The sequence below is a fragment of the Schistocerca americana genome, chromosome 3, assembly GCF_021461395.2.
Source record: "Schistocerca americana isolate TAMUIC-IGC-003095 chromosome 3, iqSchAmer2.1, whole genome shotgun sequence".
NCBI classification, from domain to species: domain Eukaryota; kingdom Metazoa; phylum Arthropoda; class Insecta; order Orthoptera; family Acrididae; genus Schistocerca; species Schistocerca americana.
In genome coordinates, this window is record NC_060121.1 from 156,245,580 (window position 1) to 156,266,659 (window position 21,080).

At 45.5% G+C, this 21,080-nt stretch overlaps 1 protein-coding gene across 2 annotated transcripts in view; it reads right to left on the reverse strand.

The window, feature by feature from the left end:
- The window catches only part of LOC124605916 (calcium/calmodulin-dependent protein kinase cmkB-like), a 363,431-nt gene that overhangs the window by 251,959 nt on the left and 90,392 nt on the right, over positions 1 to 21,080 (reverse strand). Inside the window, exon 1 of one of the 2 annotated variants that reach the window (XM_047137870.1) lies at positions 4,609 to 4,700. The exons of the other annotated variant lie outside the window; for it this stretch is intronic. Coding sequence (XP_046993826.1) covers positions 4,609 to 4,634 — 26 coding nt within the window. The 5' untranslated portion in view covers positions 4,635 to 4,700. Of the gene's footprint in view, positions 1 to 4,608; positions 4,701 to 21,080 lie in introns of those variants that run through there. 2 annotated transcript variants of the gene reach the window in all.

The window sequence follows — 21,080 nt, forward strand, 5'->3', positions numbered from 1 at the left end:
GCGTAGTCGCACAGTCAACAAAATGCGAGCGAGAACTTCCTAACAGACATAGCACAACACCTGGTTATTGATGGGAGCCAAACTATCAGAAGTAAAAGGAAGTTTGGGAATTCTCCAAAAGAGTATATATAAACGAAGTTGCGGATAAGGTTAGAAAATCCATGTAGCTCTTTCCGAATGATACTTTTATGTACAGAAAAGATGGTATGTCATAATACTTTACAGAAATACATAATCAGCAAAGGATCGATGCGGCACGGGGCACAAATAAACGTAACGTACTGGGTGTAAATAAGCGAAAAAAATCCACAGCATTTCCATCGCACAAGTAACGATACGTTACTGGATAAACCAACCGAAAAATATCTGGACAGTTCCTTCGGAGTGACCTAAGGTGTAACGACTCCACAAAAGCAGATGTAGGAAGAGTTAAGTTTCACTAGAAGAATCTCAAGGAAATATAATTTGCCCACGAAAGAAGTAGTTTACAAAACGCTCGTTACTAAGATGCTAGTCAAACTTAAGTGCCAGACGCAACAAACGAGGCATTATACGTTGAAGAAATGGATTCTTATGAAAATTCTGATAGTACTGAGCCCCGAGAAGAGCACGGCAACACACCTATCAAAAGACAAGCACCATGGGAAAATCTCAGAAATCAGATCTCATATGCACACTTATGGGTAGTTTCTTCTCCTACGTACTACACGCGAAATGAACGGGAAAGCGAGTAAATAACATTGATACCAGAACTATGCTCCGTTACACACCCTAATGTGGTTCAAAAATGGCTCTGAGCACTATGGGACTCAACTTCCGAGGTCATCAGTCCCCTATAACTTAGAACTAATTAAACCTAACTAACCTAAGGACATCACACACATCCATGTCCGAGGCAGGATTCGAACCTGCGACCGTAGCGGTCGTGCGGTTCCAGACTGTAGCGCCTTTAACCGCTCGGCCACCCCGGCCGGCCCCTATTGTGGCATAAGGAGTGTACATTTAGCTGTAGAACAGGACTCTTAATTCTGTTCTCAAACTTGTTTGGATTTACATGCACGCCAATCGTGGTTAGCCGGCCGCGGTGGTCTCGCGGTTCTAGGCGCGCAGTCCGGAACCGTGCGACTGCTGCTACGGTCGCAGGTTCGAATCCTGCCTCGGGCATGGATGTGTGTGATGTCCTTAGGTTAGTTAGGTTTAAGTAGTTCTAAGTTCTAGGGGACTGATGACCACAGCTGTTAAGTCCCATAGTGCTCAGAGCCATTTGAGCCAATCGTGGTTATCGTTGCTTCTGTATAGCACTTTAACATCATAACTAGGCATGTTCAGTGCTGATGGATTTCAATTGCCACTTTGTTACGTATATTTTCTTTATTTCATTGGAGTCGTCAGTTTAGAGTAAGAGCAGGAAAATAATCCCAATGCTTGCAACAAATTTTTGGACAAGTGACAAACATTTTCAGAGGCATTCTGAACGGTACTATGTCAACGCTTGTCGCAAAGCCGTAGGGCGGTCGACAAAATGTACCTTTTCTTCGTGGCAAGCACATATTATATGTAAGCCAGGCAGGATGTTTTCGCGACAGCGAATGAAATACGCACGGCTGCAGTGAGGTACTTTAAAACAGATTAAGAAAACCTGAGTCACGTACGTATGATCAGCAGCAGCGAACAATCGGTTCCAACTGGCCTGCGCTACTGGCGCAGCGCCCAGGGCCACTTCTCATTCCACAGCGAATAAAAAGGTTTTCATCGCGCACTTAAAATGATAATCCTTTGCTCCTACCTCATGCGCCTGACAACACGTAGAAGGACAGTGTTTCATTCTCAGCAGCAGAAATGGTAATTAAGTTTCAAATTTCATTTCTGCTCAAGCTAGAGAGGGTTCTTGATTCACTTTGTAGGAAGTACCAAAAATTAGTTATATGTAGTGACTTCAATATTAATTTTGCATATGATGATGCATGGAAAAGGATGTTGGTAGAGCTCCTAAATTCATATGATCTGATGCAGATTGCGTTTTTTCCAACTAGGGTGCAGGGGAACAGGAGGACAGTCATGGGCAATATTTTTATTCATTCTGCATTACTAGATGAACATTCTGCAAGTAAAAGGGTGAATGGCCTTTCAGACCATGATGCGCAAATTTTAACACTAAAAGGCTTTTGTACTGAAACAGATGTCACATATAATTACAAACTATGTAGGAAAGTTAATCCAACAGCAATACAGAATTCTTTAAACCTTGTCAAGGAACAAGAGTAGCAGGATGTGTATAGTACCGATAACATGGGTAAGTATAATGCTTTCCTTAACACATTTCTCATGCCCTTTGATAGGTGCTTTCCATTGGAACGTTCTAAACAGGGTACTAGCAGTAAAAGGCAGCTTGGCTGGCTGACTAGTGGGATAAGGATATCATGTAGAACAAAGGGGGAATTATGTCAAAATGTTAGTAGTAGTCACAATCAAGCTGCAGTAGCCCATTACAAACATTATTGTAACGTGCTTGAAAACGTTATTAGGAAGGCAAAGAGTATGTGGTACGCAAATAGAAGAGCTAATTCACAGGATAAAATTGAAACTATATGGTCAGTTGTGAAGGAAGTGCCTGTCAGCAGCACAAGGTCGACGATATTAAGTCAGTCCGTAGTAAAAATATTTCTGTTACTGGTAAGTCAAATATATGTACAGTATTTAAAAATCATTTTCCAAGCACTGCTTGTGAATTACATAAAAATTTAGTTTCTACACGGAATCATAACTTTCTTGGCAAATGCTTTTCCGAGATTGGTGTCTGAAATACTCCCCTGTGATACAGACAAGGGGGAGATTGAGTCAATAATTAAATCACTGAAGACTAAGGACTCTCGTGGATATGATGGAGTGCCTAGCAGAATATTAAAGTACTGTGCAGCACATTTTAGCCCTGTATTTAGCCACAATTGTAATCTTTCCTTTACGAATGGTCAGTTTCCTGAACGATTGAAGTACTCAGTAGTAAAGCCGCTTTATAAAAAGGGGGAAAAGGATAATGTAAACAATTTTAGAGCTATTTCTGTGCCATCAGTGTTTGCTAAAGTGATTGAAAAGCTGTGTATCTAAGGATAATTGATCATTTTATATCACATGTACAGTTTGGCTTTACAAGTCGTTAAACGACTTCTCTGTGAGGTAGTGGATGGGTTAAACAAACGGTTTCGAACACTAGGAATATTTTTTGATTTAACTAAGGCGTCTGATTGTATTGTTCACAAAATATTCCTCCAGCATTTAGACAACTACGGAATACGGGGAATAGCTCACAATTGGTTCACCTCTTACTTTAGCAACAGACAGCAAAAGTTCATTACTCTCAATGTTGAGAATGGCTGTGATGTGGGGTCTGAGTGGGGTATTGTCAAGTGGGGGGTGCCCTAGAGATCGGTGTTGGGGCCACTCCTGTTCCTTATGACGCAAGTTCATGGCTTGTAGAAAATAAACTAACGCTAAATCACAGTAAGACTCAGTTTTTACTGTTTCCAACACACAATTCAACAAAACTCGACGTTTTAATTTTACAGAATGGACATATGATTAGTGAAACTGAACATTTCAGATTTCTAGGTGTTCAGATAGATAGGAAACTGCCGTGGAAAGCTCACGTTCAGGATCTTGATCAAACACTCAATGCTCCCATTTTTACTATTCGAACGGTATCTGAAGTGAGTGATCGTTCGACAGGAAGATTAGTCTACTTTGCTTACTTTCATTCGCTTATGTCGTATGGTATCATATTTTGGGCAACTCTTGCGATTCACAAAGGATATTTTTATCTCAGAAACGGGCAGTTCGGGCAGTAAGTGGTGTACGTTCACGAACCTCTTGTCGACCCCAGTTCACTAGTATGGGTATTCTGACATTGGCCTATATATATATATATATATATATATATATATATATATATATATATATATATATATCCTTTACTGTCGTTTCTTGTTAACATTATCAGCTTATTCCCGAGAATTAGCAGCATCCACTAAGTTAATACGAGGCTGAGCTCCATTCTGCATTTGGATCGCACTTCCTTGACTCTCGTGCAGAAAGGTGTGCAGTGTATTGCTGTATCCATTTTGAATAAGAGAACTCAAGAATTCAAAAAACTTTGTAGTAATCCACGCACTTTCCAATCGAAACCTTTAGAGTTTCCTCATGGGCCACTTCTTCTACGCTGTCGAGGAGTTCCTTCACAAATTAAGCTGGTTCTTGTTGTATTGTTGATTGCGTTTACTTATACTTATGGACTTTTTTCGGGTTCATAAAAATTTTATTGTTATCTGTTATTACTTTTATTTGTAATTCATATACTGACATGTTCCATGACCTTCGAAATTTGCTCCTCAATTTGATCCTACGGAACTTGACGCGTAAATAAAAAATAAATAAAATCAGCTCCAAATGCACTTGCGACCTTCGTCTCCGCGACCCTGAATTTGGACAATGATTGGCAAAGTCATGAGCCATATACTTTTTGAAGCAAATACCCCTGAATTCGCCTAACGTGATCTGAGGAGGAGGACGGCAAAGCTAAGCCAGGGCTGGTGTCCAGAGAGATGATCCACGCACCTGGTGACGTCAGGTGGCGTCTCCATACCGGAGCCTCCTCGGCCGGCGCCAGGAAATTCGAGCCCGCGACCTTCCGTGGTGGCGGGTTGAGACAGCGGGAGCTGGCAGCACTCCGCGACCAGAGAGCACAAGTGATAAAACTGTGAAGTATTCGCGGTGGCGGTGGTGAGCTGTGCTGTGCTGTGCGCGCCCAGAGATCTGAAATAGCGCTCCGCTGGCTCCGGGTCAGCCTGACTCACCCACTGCCCTTGTCCTCTGGCGCAGCCTCGCCTGCGCCAATACTTATATGGCCCAGGTCTCTGCATGGAAACTTTCGCGTCTTTACAGGCATCAAAAAAATTTCTTGTCAGCCCCTTTTAGGATGCGGCGGCATAATGTGTCTTTGTTGACATTTTTAAACCATTTTCGTCGTTTTCATTACGTGCTGAACTACTATTTGAACACCATGACGAACCTTTTTGTGGATTTTTTTTACACACAAAAATAGTAATAATACTCTGAAACCTGTTATACAAATATTTGTAGTACGAGTAATTAGGTGATTTTGACATAATTATTATATGCACATTTATAAAGCCGTCTGCTTCCATTTGACAATATGCCAGTTCTTAAAAAACCATTACTGTTGACGACAGTGTGTTTGTCAAAACTTTTACTCTATAAATTTGATACAGTACTTATAGTATTTGCATACAAGAGTTCCACAGGCTTCCAGAGGCTTTCGGCGGTTGTAGAGGGGACTAGTAGATAATTTTCGGTAATGAACCAATGTCCGGAAATTTATAGTTTGGACGTAAAATAAATCTGAATATAAGGCCACTTTCAATCTCCGCCTCATGGCACGCATGGAGCTGAGACGATGAGCTCTGACCTGGGTTCACTAGAGCAGCCCATGGCACGGGCAATTTTTCGAGTAATCATTGTCAGATTCTCTTCTTCGTGACGACGGAGATCCTTTTCAAAGTTTAGAGTGCTGCGCGTCCGTGGAACAGCACAGTTAACCTTTATATTAGCGAACATACGAACCAGCTCCTTGCAGACGAACGTAGTCGGACGAAAATGTCTTAATACCTGTTGCACTAACCTATCCCGTTTTAGTCCGTGCATACCACATAGTCCTTTCTTCGTCGATTCTGTAGAATTCTTAACATTCCGCTTAATTTTCAGCATCTTTCGGTAACACCACACCCCAAACGCTTAGATTCTTTTCTTTTCTCGTTTTTCCACAGTCCACGATTCACTTCCACGCAATTCTGTGCACCGAACGCACATTCTCAAAAATTCCTCAAGCCTCGATTTCTTGTGGCCATGAATATCTTCTTTGCCGTGCTAGTCTGGTTTTCATGGCCTGCTTGCTTCTTACGTCATCAGTTACTTTGGTCCCAGGGTCCTAGAAGTCCTTGAATTCGGCTACTTCGTGGTCACCAAGTTTGATGCTGATCTATTTTCCGGTACTTTTGGTTTTCCCTCAGTCCATATTCTGTGCCCAAGAGGAGAACACGGCAAGTGCCATAACACGATTTCCCAGAAACTTCTAAGTGGAAGAGGAGTCAAAATAAGGAAACCCGTGTCTTTTCTGAGAGTCTACTGTCACCCTTTTGGACGTAAAGTACGTGTCATAACCGCGCAATAATCGCAGCTGAAATGGTGGCCCAAGCGCTTTTGAAACTCGTGTTCGAAACCTGCTTGTTGTTTTTATTTATTTTTTCATTTATCTGCCCAAGTCCGTAGAAGGTTGCTACAAGAATGCTTCTTAACAACATCTCGCAACCAGTGTCATACATGTATTATACATGTGTGTATGGTATTTTCAGAGGTTGTAGTCTTTAAATTCTCATATTCTTATATTTCAATCTTATGTACGTGCGTACGTTAATTTATTCTTATGATTATTCTTCAGGAAGATTAGGTGCATTCTCTCGGATGATACCGATCGTAGAAACATTCGAAACATGGAAATTCAGAACACCAGGAGCATCGTGCGACGGCTGGTTTGCTAGAGTGACATTTCTTCGTATGAATCTCACTCGGGAAAGAAACACCCGTTAACACTGCTGAGTTTCACGCGTGGGTAATAATTTCGCGGCAAACCACGCGCAACAGATCACTTCGGAAAAGTGGCGCTTGCAACTGATTGTCCACTAGAAGAATTTTACCGAAGAAAATTTCAAATATTTTTTCCGGTCATGTTTTTTTTTCGTTTCTTAATTCATTCACCAGACAGAAGAGTCGTAGACGAATAAAGACAACGTTATTTTAACGTACACTGGAAAACATTCATGGAGCAATCTTCACCTGATATGGGTAGATACTTGCAAGTGCGGAATAAAAATAAGAGAGATTTTGAAGGCGCAAAAATGTAAAGCCGCGTCGCTATCCACTGTGCCACTGCTTCGGCTGAACCCTTCACTCTCTAAAACGCGTATAAAGTACTTTGAAAACTTTGACCGCCGTTGGAGTATACAGGGTGGTCCACTGATAGTGTCCGGGTCAAATATCTCATGAAATAAGCGTCAGACGAAAAAACTACAAAGAACGAAACTCGTCTAGCTTGAGGGGGAAACCAGATGGCGCTATGGTTGGCCCGCTAGATGGCGCTGCCATAGGTCAAACGGATATCAACTGCGTTTTTTTATTGAATAGGAACCCCCATTTTTTATTACATATTCGTGTAGAACGTAAAGAAATATGAATGTTTTAGTTGGACCACTTTTTTCGCTTTGTGACAGATGGCGCTGTAATAGTCACAAGTGTGTAAGTACGTGGTATCACGTAACACTCCGCCAGTGCGGACGGTATTCGCTTCGTGATACATTACCCGCGTTAAAATGGACCGTTTACCAATTGCGGAAAATGTCGATATCATGTTGATGTACGGCTATTGAGATCAAAATGACCAACGGGCGTGTGCTATGTATGCTGCTCGGTATCCTGGACGACATCATCCAAGTGTTCGGACCGTTAGCCGGATAGCTACGTTATTTAAGGAGACAGGAAGTGTTCAGCCACATGTGAAACGTCAACCACGACCTACAACAAATGATGATCCCAAATAGGTGTTTTAGCTGCTGTAGCGGCTAATCCGCACATCAGTAGCAGACAAATTGGGCGAGAATCGGGAATCTCAAAAACGTCGGTGTTGAGAATGCTACATCAACATCGATTGCACCCGTACCATATTTCTATGCACCAGGAATTGCGTGGCGACGACTTTGAACGTCGTGTACAGTTCTGCCACTGGGCACATGAGAAATTACGGGACGATGACAGGTTTTTTGCACGCGTCCTATTTAGCGACGAAGCGTCATTCACCAAAGCGGTAACGTAAACCGGCATAATATGCACTATTGGGCAACGGAAAATCCACGATGGCTGCGACAAGTGGAACATCAGCGACCTTGGCGGGTTAATGTATGGTGCGGCATTATGGGAGGAAGGATAATTGGCCCCCGTTTTATCGATGGCAATCTAAATGGTGCAATGTATGCTGATTTCCTACGTAATGTTCTACCGATGTTATTACAAGATGTTTCACTGCATGACAGAATGGCGATGTACTTCCAACATGATGGATGTCCGGCACACAGCTCGAGTGCGGTTGAAGCGGTATTGAATAGCATATTTCATGACAGGTGGATTGGTCACTGAAGGACCATACGATGGCCCAAACGTTTACCGGATATGACGTCCCCGGATTTCTTTCCGCGGGGAAAGTTGAATGATATTTGCTATCGTGATCGACCGACAACGCCTGACAACCTGCGTCAGCGCATTGTCAATGCATGTGTGAACATTACGGAAGGCGAACTACTCGCTTTTGAGAGGAATGTCGTTACACGTATTGCCAAATGCATTGAGGTTGACTGACATCATTTTGAGCATTTAATGCATTAATGTGGTATTTAAGGATAATCACGCTGTAACAGCATGCGTTCTGAGAAATGATAAGTTCACAAAGGTACATGTATCACATTGGAACAATCGAAATAAAATGTTCAAACGTACGTACGTTCTCTATTTTAATTTAAAAAACCTACCTGTTACCAACTGTTCATCTAAAATTGTGAGCCATGTGTTTGTGACTATTACAGCGCCATCTGTCAGAAAGCGAAAAAAGTGGTCCAACTAAAACATTCATATTTCTTTACGTACTACACGAATATTTAATAAAAATGGGGGTTCCTATTTTTAAAAAAATGCAGTTGACATCCGTTTAACCTATGGCAGCGCCATCTAGCGGGTCAACCATAGCGCCATCTGGTTTCCCCCTTCAAGCTTGACAAGTTTCGTTCTTTATGGTTTTTTTCGTTTGACGCTTATTTCGTGAGATATTTGGCCCGGTCACGATCAATAATGGACCACCCTGTATATGGATAAGCCGAGAAACGTGCTCGGTGACTTTGACCCCTCTTCCACTGAGCGAAATTTCTGGTAAATTGGTTTATGGCACTTGTAGTGTCCTCACCGCCATCAGAATGGACATGCAATTTAACATAACCTTTAATTACCCCTGACCTTCAGTGAGGATAGCTGAAGGTCATCCCCACTGGTGAACCCACCACCTGAGCGGCCCTGGGGTCGACCCCGGCGCCTGACACTAACTGCTGCCCTTGTTTGGAGAGGTCCCAGCGGCGGCGTTCCCGGCACCGTGACTCAGCCGGTGCGCGCAGCCCGGCGCAGCCACGCTAATGAGTGCGCCGCAACCCTACACTAACGACGCTAGCCGGGCGCCCGGCGCCAGACGCTATTTGTGGAACACGGCCCACCACTCATTCTGCGGTGGCCGGCCCGCAAGGCCAAGGCTGAGGAATGAGCTAAAGTTGCGGACGGCTGACCACTGGCGACTAGCCGACAACTGTCGTGCGTCTCCGGTAATGGCGATCGCCATCCCAGACAATATACACTGATCAGCCAGAACGTTTGCCCACCCACCAAATAGCCTGTACGTCCATCTTTGGTGCGGATAACAGCGACGACGCGTCGTGGCATCTAAGCAATGAGGCCTTGGTAGGTCGCTGGAGGGAGTTTGCAGCATATCTGTGCACACAAGTCACCTAATTCCCGTTAATTCCGGGGAGGAGAGGGATGAGCTCTGACACAACTTTCAGTCATACCCCAGATGTGTTTCATCGGGTTGAGAGATAGCGAGTTGGGGGAGCCAGCACACCAACTGTAACTCGCCACTGTCTTCCTCGAACCACTCCGTCACACTCCTGGCCTTGTGTCTGGCGCATTATGTTGCTGAAAAATGACACTGCCGTCGGGAAACATGATCGTCATGAAGGGGTGTTCGTGGTCTTCAACCAGTGTACGATGTTCCTTGGCCGTCACGGTGCCTTGCACGAGCTCCACTGGACCCATGGATGCCCACGTGGATGTTCCCCAGTGCATAATCGAGCCTCCGCCAGCTACTCTCTCTACCGCAATACAGGTTTCAAGAAGCTGTTCCCCTGGAAGACGACGAATTCGCGCCCTCTCATCGGCATGATGAACAAGGAATCGTGATTAATCAGACCATGCAACGCTCTGCCAGTTCGCCAACGTCCAGCGTCGATGGTCGTGTGCCCATTTCAGTCCTCCTTCCGATGTCGTGTTCTTAACATTGGCATATGCATCGGTTGTCGGCTGCGGGGGCTTATCTTTAGGAGTGCTAGATGCACTGTGTCTTCAGGCACGATTATACTCTGCCCAGAATTGAAGTTTGATGTTAGTTCCGCCACAGTTTGCCATCTGCCCTGTGTTGCCAGGCTGCCCAGCCCACGACGTGCGACATCTGCTATGAAGGGTGGCCGCCGACTCCCACGCCGTCTGCATGTGGTTTCACCTTGGTTTCGCCACGTGCTGAAGACACTCACCACGCACTCCGCGAACACCCGACAAGTCGTGCAGTTTCGGAAATGTTCGTACCGAGTCTCCGGGCCATCACAATCTGCCCCTTGGTCAAACTCAGATACATCGAGCGCCTTCCCCATTCTACACACTGATACCGCATGCACTAAGCGCGTGTCTGACTAGCATTCATTCCTCGCCAGGTGTCGCTGCCATCTCCTGGACGGGTTTATGTGGACAGTCGCAATGGTTCTATTTGGTTGGTGCGTATTTCACAGCGATTTTTTTTTCATGCTGGTATTTCGGTTGCGATGAGGTGGTTTATCGATTGCCATTTTTTATTTGTAGTTCACTGTTGCTATTTGAATTTACATACTGTCATTTGGAGATTGTGAGTAGAACTGTCGACGCTCAAAAATGAAGTGCCAAGTGCAGAAGTCCGAACATTTCCGTCGTTTTCTTCTGTCTGGAGTTAAGTAAAGAGGTGAGAGCAGCGGAGGCTGCCACTAACATTTTGCACCGTGTATGGGGATAATGCCCACTGGACAGATATTAGCGACTACCCACGTTCAGGAAGATCTTCAGGGTTTTATGAGGATCGGTTAAACGCACTAGTCCACAATGATCCACGTGAGCGTACTCCAGAACTGGAAAATGTGATGAACTGTGATCATTCCACAATCACGCGATATTTGCATGCACTGGAGAAGGTTCAAAAATCGGATCTATGGGTTGGCCGTGCGGTCTAACGCACGCATTCCGGGCGGGAAGTAGCGCCTGGTCCCCGGCACGAATCCGCCCGGCGGATTTGTGTCGAGGTCCGGTGAACCGGCCAGTCTGTGGACGGTTTTTAGGCGGTTTTCCATCTGCCTCGGCGAATGCGGGCTGGTTCCCCTTATTCCGCCTCAGTTACGCTATGTCGGCGATTGCTGCGCAAACAAGTTCTCCACGTACGCGTACACCACCATTACTCTACCACGCAAACATAGGGGTTCATTCGTCTGGTGTGAGACGTTCCCTGGGGGGTCCACCGGGGGCCGAACCGCACAATAACCCCAGGTTCGGTGTGGGGCGGCGGAGGGGTGAAGTGGACTGCGATAGTCGTCGTGGGGTTGTGGACCACTGCGGCTGCGACGGGGACGGAGCCTCTCCGTCGTTTCTAGGTCCCCGGTTAACAAACAGTACAATACAATGGGTACAGCATGCTCTAAGCCAAAACCAAAAGAAATCAGCGTGTGGCCTAATGTGCATCTCTGCTTGTTTCTCATCAGTTGGCTCGTGAACAACGTCGACCATTCCTACCCTGTGTCTTAACTACTGTTGAGAAATTTTGTTAATACAAGCAAAATAAGGAATGGTTGAGCCCAAACAAAGCACCAGGTCTCCGTACAAAGACCTGCGCGCATTCACAAAGGATAATGATATGTATCTGGTAGATCAGCGACGGTGTGGTGTACTACGAATTGCTTCCCCGAGGTATAACCATCACTGCTGACATTTATTGTCAACAACTGAGACGTCTTGCAGGCGCAATGCAAGAACAATGACCAGGAAGACTTCGTGAAGAGAGATTACCCCACGATAACGCCCGTCCGCATTCTGCTCGACAGACAAAAAACACTATACAGCAGTTATGTTGGGAAGTTATTCCGCACGCACCTTATTCACCTGATATTGCGCCCACAGAGTTTCACCTTTCCCGCTCTCTATCAAACATACTTCAAAGAACTTCTTTTCAGATGAAAATGGGCTCAGATCATAGCTCGACTTCTTCGCTTCAAACCCACGTGCTGTCTACACTCGCAGAATCGGAAACTTACCAGCATTGGCAGAATGTTGTAAATAGTGAAGGAGAATAATTACTGATGGCTGAAGTCTGTTTAATGTGTATTATTGTGTTTACTGAACTTATGGAAAGACACTACCAACCTAATATTACTCATACCACACAGAGAATACTATTAACTATCTTTTTCGTGTGCTTCAATTTGTTTCTGAGACAATATCTATTGCTGCTCATTTAGCGTGAGGAGGACGCTCTGAAGGAAAATGGGGGTCCCGTCGACCACGATGTCCTTAGTGGCAGAGTGCACTCGGCTTGGAGAAGGACAGGGAAAGAAATCGGCCATGTCCTTTTGAAACAGCCGTTCTAGCGCTTGCCTTATGCGGTTGAGGTGAAATCACGGAAAACACAAATATGGATGGCGTGATGGGCATTTGTGCCGCCGTCATCCCGAATGCGAGTTCAACGTGCTAACCCCAAGTGCCACCTCGTTTCGGCGGGACGTCCGGGTAACGGAAAATAAATGCTCGGCTTTGTTAATTGAGTTATGCTCGTTCGGCCTACGAAGAAAAACATATGACACGGACAATGGTACACCTATGTATTCGTATAACATGTCTGCTTCTTCCTGCTTACACTTACATGTACTCGCCTCCTCAGCTTGGACGAGGTCTTAGTTGTGCGTTCTCTATTGTATCGCTGAGGCGAACCCAACTGAACCAGGTTTGTAACTGGCTTCAGGACTTTCTAGTTGTACGTCGTTCTTCACGGGACTGAATAGTCAGAGCAGCTTCGGGAATATTTCAATGGAGTATTACATGACAGTTATTACTGCTTGCGATACATCTGAACGATTTAGTGGACGACATCAGATGCTCCGTGCGGCTGTTGGCGGTCGATTGTCTGTAGGGAAGTTGCAACCCCGTAAGACTGCAGGAAGGCTCCAGAGGATCGACGTTTGGTGCAGGGACTGACGGATGACTTTGAACGCAAATAACAATGTACAGCGGGTGAATAGGATACGGGATCAGTTAGTGTTCGATTACACTACACGCGGTAATTCACGGCAAACAGTAACTACCGTACAATGTATAGTAATGTCTGTCCACATCATACAGGAAGAACAGATGCCTGTCCAATCACTGGAGGAATCATACAGAAATCTAATTTGTCCACAAAATAAGAGGCTCAAAAGAGACTCGTTTGGCCAATTTTTGAGTATTGTTCGCCAGTTTGGCATCTTTACTACACAACATAACTGAATCCGTAGTTTGATGAAGAGAACAAGCGCTATATATATATATATATATATATATATATATATATATATATATATATATATATATATTCCACGAAACGTGTGTTAGCAGAGAGATGCACATCGTAAGCTATAAAAAGGAATGAAGAGCATCCATATGCCGGCTAACTGGACTTGGAAATATTCGTTAGCCTGAAGGAGGAAATATACCCCAGTTCGAGTTCGTCACCCCTTAATACTAGTTCCTATAACGGTTGGTATTCGTATCTGTTGTTCAGTTGCTTAAAACGTCTTGTTTGCAGTGCGGTAGAGTACTGTTTTGTGTTTAATGTCAGGCGTCAGAGTTTATATACTCTTCATTAAAGGCAAATGAATAAAAGTTACACATACAGTAACTGTATTAGATGGTTTAAATAAAAGCATGTTAGTTTGGCAAAAACGACGAAGTACGTGGAAATGTCCTCATTTTCGATTTCCAAATACAAGCAGCTACAATACTTCTTACCTAAGGGTCATTTAACTGTATCTGAGGTCATTGATGGTGTGGTGAAGAACACTTTCTTGTTGCAAAAGAACAAGAGTGGCCCACATTCCAACAGAAATGAGACGCACAATGGAAAGTTTCAGTACGAGACAAGAAGATCAAAGATATACGCAAGTTAGTTATATGCCTTCCATACAAGTACATACCATTTTACGAGGTGCTGTTGGGGCCAACAACCGCTACAGCAGAGGACGATAAAAATGAAGGACAGTAATGATTCTATGTGTAAATTTCATAGGTAATGCTTTCAATACCTTTGAGTAACACAGACATTTCGCGTTGATGTGCTATTATGAAAGTTTTGTGAAAATATAACTGTATCTGATGTTGCAATAATAAGTTTTAATGCCTAATTCATAATCAGTTTGAAGAAGGGAACAAATCCTCGGTTTTTAATATCGTGATGCGTCCTTCAGGACAATACAATTCATCTTTCCAAGGTACTGAGACATGACGTTAATGTAAACGATCTCACAACTACCTGGTTATGATAAAAATAAGAACAGGAGAAAGTTTTTTGTATTTATCCACCAAAGCATGTTTTGAATTCGTTCCCTTCTTGAGACTACCGATTCAATTACAAAAAAAAAAAGGATGGTTCAAATGGCTCTGACCACTATGGGACTTAACATCTGAGATCATCAGTCCCCTAGAACTTAGTACTTCTTAAACCTAACTAACCTAAGGACATCACACACATCCATGCCCGAGGCAGGATTCGAACCTGTGACCGTAGCGGTCGCGCAGTTCCAGACTGAAGCGCCAAGAACTGCTCGGCCACAACGGCCGGCGATTCAATTACAGAAAATCTTAGTGGCGCCCAGTTACATCTCACAAAATAGCGATGACGGAGGCATATTGACAATCTGAAAAAGAGGGGGTGGGGGTGGTTGTACCCTCCGCCGGCCACACACTACAAAGTCGGCAGGAGTAGTGTGTACGGCGTGGGTTGGGGGGTTAGGTGTAGATGCACGTATACTTCATTTGCACCTTTACAAGCAGGCGTTCACACTGTGCTACCGTGCTCCAGTTCACAACAGGCTCTTTGACAGGCATCATACGGTGTGACTGGAGACGCGTGGCTCTGTCTCGCTTGGCAGGCCGCTGGATACAGAACTCTCTACCGGAGGCTGCGCGTCCTCGCCATTAACCCCGCGCAGCGCCAGAGCTCCAAGGCCGCGGCCGTGACGTCAGAGGCCATCTGTTATCGCCCCATTAATCCCCTCTCTAAGCCCTCACGCCGCGCGTCCGACGCCTGTGTGATTTCTCAGCGCGCGCCACTGCAATGAGAAACGAGCGGTTAAGTGCTCGAAGTGAAAAACGGCTCTTCTTCGCTCAACACCGGTGAGAGAGAGACCACAGCTCGTGGCCAGGGGGCGTCCGGAGGTCGATGCTCTTATCGATACGTGGGAAAACGCCTTGGTTCCCAGTAAACACTTTGTTTTCGTAAATGAACTGGACTGCGCGCCGTGCTAGGACTAATTTTATGATAGATCTTTAGACTTAAAAGAACAAATACTCTTCCGGAATGAGCTACTTCGGCGTTGACTCATGAGAACGCCGCACCTACCATTTGGTAGTAACCTAGCTTGTGTCATCCCTAGATACCTCATTTGATGAGAGGACAGCACACGTTCTTACGTTGATAGTTATCATTGAAGCGAGCCATCATCTTTCTTTATTAAATTATCCAAACAACGCACGCCATATGCTTTCACGCTGTAACCGGATTGGTGGAGTTGTCCCACAAAACTAATTTTCTGTTTCTGAGTCTAGCCACTCTGATGCGTCGTTCCAGCATTTGTAGGTTATGGGAGGAAGTCGAAATACACACACACACACACACACACACACACACACACACACACACACAGTTTTCTGCCACTACTAAGTAAAGGTCAGGGCATTAACGAAATTATCGGACTCATTTATTTTTTACTTCAGAACTAGTGTAGCCCTGAGGCAAAGTTGTTAACTGTCACATTACAAATTCAAAGCTCCGCCGTTCAGTCAATCAGTCTACGATTGTTGTTCTCAGACATATCGTGTCTCTCACCTCTGTCAAGTCAGTGAAAATGTGAAATTCCACAACTGCTCGAGTTCACATCCATCTGTTGAGTTTTACCTATAGCTTTTTTCAGACGTTTAAAAGTGCATCTGTTAAAAGATGAAACAAAGAACAAATCATACTTGTTAAAATACTTACGTACGTTTCGAAACACTGTTGATGACGTTATTGTATAATCGGCAGCGCTCGCCAACAGTTTCGTGGGCCTAGGAAAGTCGTTATTCTAACGTCAGAGAGATTTTATTTCTGCTTTCTCAGCGATATCTCAATCGTCTTGTGTCTGTTAAGTTACTTTAAATTTCATGACTTCACCAGCGACTACGGATGGCTTTCCACTTCTTTCATCCTGAAATTGACATTCCCCATATTTTAATTATTCTAATCATTTTGGTCACATATACCAGCGACTCTGATCGATATTTCTGCAGAGCTGTTACCCAGCAGTAACTTGACGCTCAGAGGGAACTACGCCGGCACGACTACTTTGATCTCACATTTCGAGCACGTCAGTACCACAACTGAAGTCTTGCGAATTATGCCGTGTGAACCCAACATCAGAGAACGTACCAATGATGCCAATTATATGACAAAAGACCTTGCCACCGGAGACGCAGGGCAATATACATTGGCCCCGAGGAACAGCGGTTATAACAGGAAAATTAATAATAATGGTGCTGAAATATACTACTCAAAGTTTGACCTCACGACTATGCAGTTACGAGTACGTCAAGATTCGGTATGCAGATATAGTAGAGAAGTACTTGCTGCGCTACATGAATCGCACCAATCACATTTTACGTAATTCTGGCAAGCCTAGAGCGAATCACAGACGTTGTAAATACCATCTGCACTGAATTGGGTGACCAGATTTTCTATATTGTGAGTGGGGAGAGCGAGAGGACACCGAGTACAGTGGTGCAATCACGTAAGGTAAATGTTAATTCTTCAGTTGCCGAACTTTGGATACTATTTGTGACAGTGAGCGGTTCAATCAGGTCATAATACACTGAAGAGCCAAAGATACTGGTACATCTGCCTAACATCATGTAGGGCCCCCGCGAGCACGCAGAAGTGCCGCAATACGATGTGGCATGGACTCGACTAAGATCTGAAGCAGTGGTACAGGGAATTGGCACCATGAATTCTGCTGGGCTGTCCATAAATCCGCAAGAGTACGAGGGCTGCAAGGTATCCCCGATATGCTCAATAATGTTCATGTCTGGGGAGTTTGGTGGCCAGCGGAAGTGTTTAAACTCAGGAGGAGGATTCCTCGAGCCGCTATGTAGCAATTCTGGGCGTTTGGGGTGTCTCATTGTCTTGCTGGAACTGCCCAAGTTCGTCGGAATGCGCAGTGGACATGAATGGATACATGTGATCAGACAGGATGTTTACGTAAGTGTCATCTGTCACAGTCGATATAGACTATCACTCCGACTGCACACGCCTCACACCATTACAGAGCCTCCAAAAAATGGTTCAAATGGCTCTGAGCACTACGGGACTTAACATCTGTGGTCATCAGTCCCCTAGAACTTAGAACTACTTAAACCTAACTAACTTAAGGACATTACACACATCAATGCCCGAGGCAGGATTCGAACCTGCGACCGTAGTGGTCACACGGTTCCAGACTGAAGCGCCTAGAAACGCACGGCCACACCGGGCGGCTACAGAGCCTCCACCAGCTTGAATAATCCCTTACCGACATGCAGAGTACATGGATTCACGAGGTTGCCTCCATACCCGTACACGTCCATTCGCTCAATACAATTTGAAACGAGACTCGTCCGACGAGGCGATATGTTTCCACTCATCAACAGTCCAGGCGAGGCATAAAGCTTTGTGTGGTGCTGTCAGCAAGGGCACACGAGTGGGCCTCGGCTCCGAAAGCCCATGTCGATGATGTTTCGTTGAATGGTTCGCACGCTGTCACTTGATGGCCCAGCATTGAAATCTGCAGCAATTTGCGGAAGGGTTGCATTTCTGCCACGTTGAACGATTCTCTTCAGTCGTCGTTGGTCCCGTTCTTGCAGGATCTTTTTCCGGCCGCAGCGATGTCGGAGATTTGATGTTTTACCGGCATCCCGATATTCACGGTACACTCGTGAAATGGTCGTCCGGGAAGTCCCCACTTCATCGCTACCTCGGAGATGCTGTGTCCCATCTCTCGTGCGCCGACTGTAACACCACGTTCAAAGTCACTTAATTCTTGATAACCTGCCACTGTAGCAGCGGTAACCGATCTAACAATTGCTCCAGACACTTGCCTTATACATGCGTTGCCGATCGCAGCGCCGTGTTGTGTCTGTTTATATGTATCTGTATTTCAGTACGTATGGCTATACCAGTTTCTTTGGCGCTTCAGTGTAGCAACCTCTTGCGATGACTCAGAAATACTGTCCTCCCAAATATTACGACACGCAGGAAAAGTTTCATGAAAACCAGCAACACATCGCAAACGATTCCATCCAAAGCAATAATGTGATAGTGAACTATGCCCATTGGCGTCAACCACCAGAAAAATGAACGGTTAACGAAGTAGGATATCAGTCACGTGTTTCTGAGGCTGCTGCTCTGGAAGAGACCGCTTCGTGTTATGCATTCGCACTTCCGTGACCACCCCAGCACCGTTCTGACGGATAGCCGAAGGATTCAGAGGCAGCGACGCGTGGCTTGTGATAAGTGGGGGACATTAGCCGGCAAGTACTGTGCAGCACGCAGACACGGCGTCGCTGTACGGGGAAAGCGACAGTCGCCCACTCGAGACACGGCGCGGGGGGCGGTGACGAATTCGCGCGATTAGCCGCTGCTGGCGGCGCGGAGGTGGCTCCCGAGGGCGTTAGCTCGCACATGCGCCGCGGAAGCAGGCTAGCAGTCCCGCCGGCGACGACAAAACAGCCGCAGACAATCGCTGCAAGTGCTCGGGACACACCCCTTATGTAACGACAGCTGTCTCATATGAAAGCATTCCTTCATCGCTCACTCTGCGCGACATTGTCAAGCCCACGAACTTGCAGCTCGAATATAAAACTACGTGATTGACAGACTGCATGGGTGGGCGGCAACGTTTCCAGCACGCAGCGAGACACGCCTGACGACATTTTTATTCGCCTCGTGTTTTCTCTCAACTGCGTGGGACTGATGCAGTTCCCAGCAGTCTTATCTCATCTGAACGTGCAGATAACTCACTGTGGGTGAAGTAGAAGACATCATTCAGTTGCCAGAAGGTAGTCCTCGAACAAGGACGGACAGCATTTTTATACGTATAGGTGTTCTACAGGGTGTTACAAAAAGGTACGGCCAAACTTTCAGGAAACATTCCTCACACACAAATAAAGAAAAGATGTTATGTGGGTGCCCGCATCTCGTGGTCATGCGGTAGCGTTCTCGCTTCCCACGCCCGGGTTCCCGGGTTCGATTCCCGGCGGGGTCAGGGATTTTCTCTGCCTCGTGATGGCTGGGTGTTGTGTGATGTCCTTAGGTTAGTTAGGTTTAAGTAGTTGTAAGTTCTAGGGGACTGATGACCATAGATGTTAAGTCCCATAGTGCTCAGAGCCATGTTATGTGGGCATGTGTCCGGAAACGCTTAATTTCCATGTTAGAGTTCATTTTAGTTTCGTCAGTATGTACTGTACTTCCTCGATTCACCGCCAGTTGGCCCAATTGAAGGAAGGTAATGTTGACTTCGGTGCTTGTGTTGACATGCGACTCATTACTCTACAGTACTAGCATCAAGCACATCAGTACTTAGCATCGACATGTTTTGCAGTCAGTGCAATGTTTACAAATGCTGAGTTGGCAGATGCCCATTTGATGTATGGATTAGCACGGGGCAATAGCCGTGGCGCGGTACGTTTGTATGGAGACAGATTTCCAGAACGAAGGTGTCCCGGCAGGAAGACGTTCGAAGCAATTGATCGGCGCCTTAGGGAGCACGGAACATTCCAGCCTATGACTCGCGACTGGGGAAGACCTAGAACAACGAGGACATCTGCAATGGACGAGGCAATTCTTCGTGCAGTTGACGATAACCCTAATGTCAGCGTCAGAGAAGTTGCTGCTGTACAAGGTAACGTTGACCACGTCACTGTATGGAGAGTGCTACGGGAGAACCAGTTGTTTCCGTACCATGTACAGCGTGTGCAGGCACTATCAGCAGCTGATTGGCCTCCACGGGTACACTTCTGCGAATGATTCATCCAACAATGCGTCAATTCTCATTTCAGTGCAAATGTTCTCTTTACGGATGAGGCTTCATTCCAACGTGATCAAATTGTAAATTTTCACAATCAACATGTGTGGGCTGATGAGAATCCGCACGCAATTGTGCAATCGCGACATCAACACAGATTTTCTGTGATAGTTTGGGCTGGCATTGTTGGTGATGTCTTGACTGGGCCCCATGTTCTTCCACCTACGCTCAGTGGAGCACATTTTCATGATTTCATACGGTATACTATACCTGTGCTGCTAGAACATGTGCCTTTACAAGTACGACACAACATGTGGTTCATGCACGATGGAGCTCCTGCACGTTTCAGTCGAAGTGTTCGTACGCTGCTCAACAACAGATTCGGTGACCGATGGATTGGTAGAGGCGGACCAATTCCATGGTCTCCACGCTCTCCTGACCTCAACCCTCTTGACTTTCATTTATGGGGGCATTTGAAAGCTACGCAACCCCGGTACCAAATGTAGAGACTCTTCGCGCTCGTATTGTGGACGGCTGTGATACAATACGCCATTCTCCAAGGCTGCATCAGCGCATCAGGGATTCCACGCGACGGAGGGTGGATGCATGTATCCGCGCTAACGGAGGACATTTTGAACATTTGCTGTAACGAAGTGTTTGAAGTCACGCTGGTACGTTCTGTTGCTGTGTGTTTCCATTCCATGATTAATGTGATTTGAAGAGAAGTAATAAAATGAGCTCTGAGATGGAAAGTATGCGTTTCCGGACACATGTCCACGTAACATATTTTCTTTCTTT